The sequence below is a fragment of the Gymnoscopelus braueri genome (assembly GCF_963280865.1).
Source record: "Gymnoscopelus braueri genome assembly, chromosome: 10".
Lineage (NCBI taxonomy): Eukaryota > Metazoa > Chordata > Actinopteri > Myctophiformes > Myctophidae > Gymnoscopelus > Gymnoscopelus braueri.
In genome coordinates this window covers 9,065,476-9,068,773 of record NC_137611.1, presented here as the reverse complement: position 1 = coordinate 9,068,773, position 3,298 = coordinate 9,065,476, and the positions used below count along the sequence as shown (strand labels likewise).

The 3,298-nt window shown below is 39.8% G+C and overlaps 1 protein-coding gene across 1 annotated transcript; it reads left to right on the top strand.

Moving 5' to 3' along the window:
- Window positions 1-1,159: 1,159 nt before the first annotated feature.
- LOC308092757 (uncharacterized protein) lies at window positions 1,160-2,957 on the top strand (the record flags this gene model as incomplete). Its single annotated transcript, XM_080438859.1, has 2 exons — window positions 1,160-1,397; window positions 2,201-2,957. 2 exons carry the CDS (start codon window positions 1,160-1,162, stop codon window positions 2,584-2,586), a joined length of 624 nt encoding a protein of 207 aa, XP_080294985.1. The 3' UTR covers window positions 2,587-2,957.
- Window positions 2,958-3,298: the final 341 nt, after the last annotated feature.

Below are 3,298 nucleotides of genomic sequence, written 5' to 3'. Positions count from 1 at the left end.
ACAATAGTTATTTTTGAATTATTGGTATCGGTCATTGTCAGTCATTTCTTTTTAATTTAAGTTATTTTTCATATCTGCCCTGTGCATTTTTTTTGTTTAAAAAGCCTAAAAAACACACAATTCACACAATCATTAATCGCAATTATTTGTATGACAATTAATTGGCAAGTAAAATTTCATAATCATGACAGCCCGTGAATGGGTGAATGTAACACACATTGTAAAGCACTTTGGATGAAGGTGCTATAGAAATCAACAACTTATTTTACCATTTTGAATATGGCAAAAAATACGGTAAGGTGTACAGCAACATTAAAGTCTATTCTACATGTAAACTGAACGTTTCCACAGGAAATGACATGATGAGGAACTGTCAAAACAACAAGATAAAAAGGGTGCACATCAATGCGGCTGAGGTAATGACCACGGTGCAGATGACGTTTAGGAAAGAAGGAGGCCAAACTGCTTGTTTCAGGAAGAAGACCTGTATCCGGTCCAAACGTTGGTTTTGCACCATTAAAAACGAATGCTGCTTTCCAGTCAGTCTCACTGACACACACTGAGACAGAAAGATAGACAGACAGAAAGACAGACATACAGACAGATCAGAATGTCTGGGATCAAATGGATTCAGTTGTTCTTCATTCTGCTGCTTGGAGTCGACAAAACTCACCTACTAGACCCTGTTGACCTCTACAGAAGATCTGGAGATACTGTCAATCTGAGATGTGACAACATGTTACCTGATGATCCTGGCTGTAAATCAACTACGTGGCTTCATGAAGATAAAAAATATTCACTGTCTCCTGTTGTTTTGGTTAAGAATGGTTTGAATCAAATGAGTAAACTAAACCGATCGGTGAAATTGGAGTCTAACTGCTCCCTGACTGTTAAAGACATCACAGCTGAAGATGCTGGTCGTTATACCTGTCGACGATCGGGGAAGGAAGAACATCAGATTTATCTGTCTGTACTGAGCATCACCAGAGGAAACATTGGGAAAGACCAGACATTAACATGCTCTCTGTTTGAATATGATGATAGCTGTGCTACGCTGAGCTGGCTGAAGGAGTATAGTAGGCCAGTTAAACCCAACAGTTTTACCCTGTTAAAAGACTATATTTCATCTATATTTTGCTCTACCACTCTGACTGTCAACATGCGCAACCTGGTGAAGGTCAGATGTCAGGTGACTGTCAAAGGCAAAATGAAGACATTCATTGACTTCCCAGGAGACTTAAAGACGACACAAACAACCAACCCTCCCACTGGAACACCACCTCGTTCTACGACTGCCTCGTTCATCCAACCACCTGTTGATTCACTGTCCACTGTCTCTACCATCCAACCACCTGTTGATTCACTGTCCACTGTCTCTACCATCCAACAACCACCAGGTAGGAGAAGAGTTGTGTGCTGGACACCACAACTGATCCACATGACATTACAACTGACCCTGCATTAACTCATGACTCAACATGCAACTGACGCACATTACAGTTGTGTGGTGTTAGTTGTAATGTAATATGGGGTCAGTTTTAGACAATGTTGATTTCGTAGACTAAAACTATGACAAAAAAATTCTGTCGACTACCCTTTGTCACTGACGAAAACTAAATTAAAACGAAATTAAAACTAAGCTATGATGACTAACTAAAATGTTTTGCAGGGACTAGTGGAGAAGAGATCCATTAGAACTAAAAGACAAGTCATCATGGGTGGGCGTGGGTGTCACAGCTGCGACGCGTTGTGAACTTGTAGATCTGCTATTTTCGTCATGCAGCCGAGTGAAAATCAGCAATTTCCCCCCCAAAAAATCTTAGTCGACTAAATCAACTGTAGATTTAGTCAGTTAAAACCTCATGATATTTAGTCAACTAAAACTAGACTAAAAGTAAAACATTTCGGGTGACTAAAATATGACTAAAACTAAACAGAGCCGAGTTTGAAGTCGGCCGATCCCATATATGCACATAATCAAATATGGGCATAGTGGTCAGATCTGTGGTTGTGGACAACCAGATCTCCATATATGCCTATATATGGGCATATCGGGTTTGTTTATGTCTGTTTCAGAGTGACGTGGCCGTGGTCCACCGGCCGGCCCACCACCCAGCCGGCCCTCGCAGTAGCCAATTTAAATGTAAAAACATCAGTTTAGTGTCAAAGTGTAAAAGTGACCCTCCTCTCCTCTCCACAGCACCAGACCGGAACACTGTGGTGATTGTTGTGATGCTAGTGGTGGTTGTAGTCATGGCAACAGCATTGGTGATCTTGTTCGTTGTCAAGAGGAAGAACACGCCCACCGATGAAGTTCCTCTGACCTCAACCAATCAGAGCACAACAACAGCGAGCCGCCCCAGTCTGTCAACCAATCAGATGGACCCTGATGACAGTCTGACCTACGCGTCTGTCGTACACACCAATCAGACGAGGGCTGCAGTGGGAGGAGCCGAGACACATGATGATGATGATGATGATGAAGATGATGCTGATGATGATGAAGATAAGGTGACCTACGCTACCGTTGAATCTCGTTCTTCAAACGACATCTACGCCAAGGTCAACAAAACCACCAATAAATGACATGTTTGTCATTTAATCTCCACTGATTTACGAAACGCTTCTATTATGGTCTGTATATAGATCTAGTGTCTGTATAACATGGGTTCAAACCCATGTTTATAATGCATTATAAACTCAGGCCTACTTAATGCATTATAATCTGCTCATAACACAGTCTAATTATAGTTATTAAGCACTTGTAAATATTCATAATGCTTTAGCAATAATCATAACACAGAATAAAGCATTTTAATGACCTACATCAGCGATTCCTAAAGTGGGGTGCATCATGCACCCTTTGCAGTGCTCGAGCTGTTTCTATGGAGTGTAAGAGAAATATAATAATGGTGGTTCATGGTTGTGATAATTACGTCATTACACTGTAATGCTTTCAAGTGGAATATTTAAAATGTAAATTTACATTTCTTATTTAAAATAAAGTGAAATAGACTGGTGCGTTGGAGTAATGAACTTGAGCAAAGAAACGTTATGCATTAAACAATTTTCTTTGCTCTTTTTTTTTTTGCTCTTTATTTAAAATAAGAAAATAATTTGCTCTTCAGCTGTAATTTAAATAATTCTAATAAATAAATGTGGCTAAAATTATAACATCATTTCCCCCATCTTCTCTGATGATGGGTCTCTGCCAATCAGCCTCTGTGTGTCACAACAGGAATAAATAAAGCAATTAGTCTTTTAGCTTGTTTTCTGTATTTATACCTTTTATTGATCC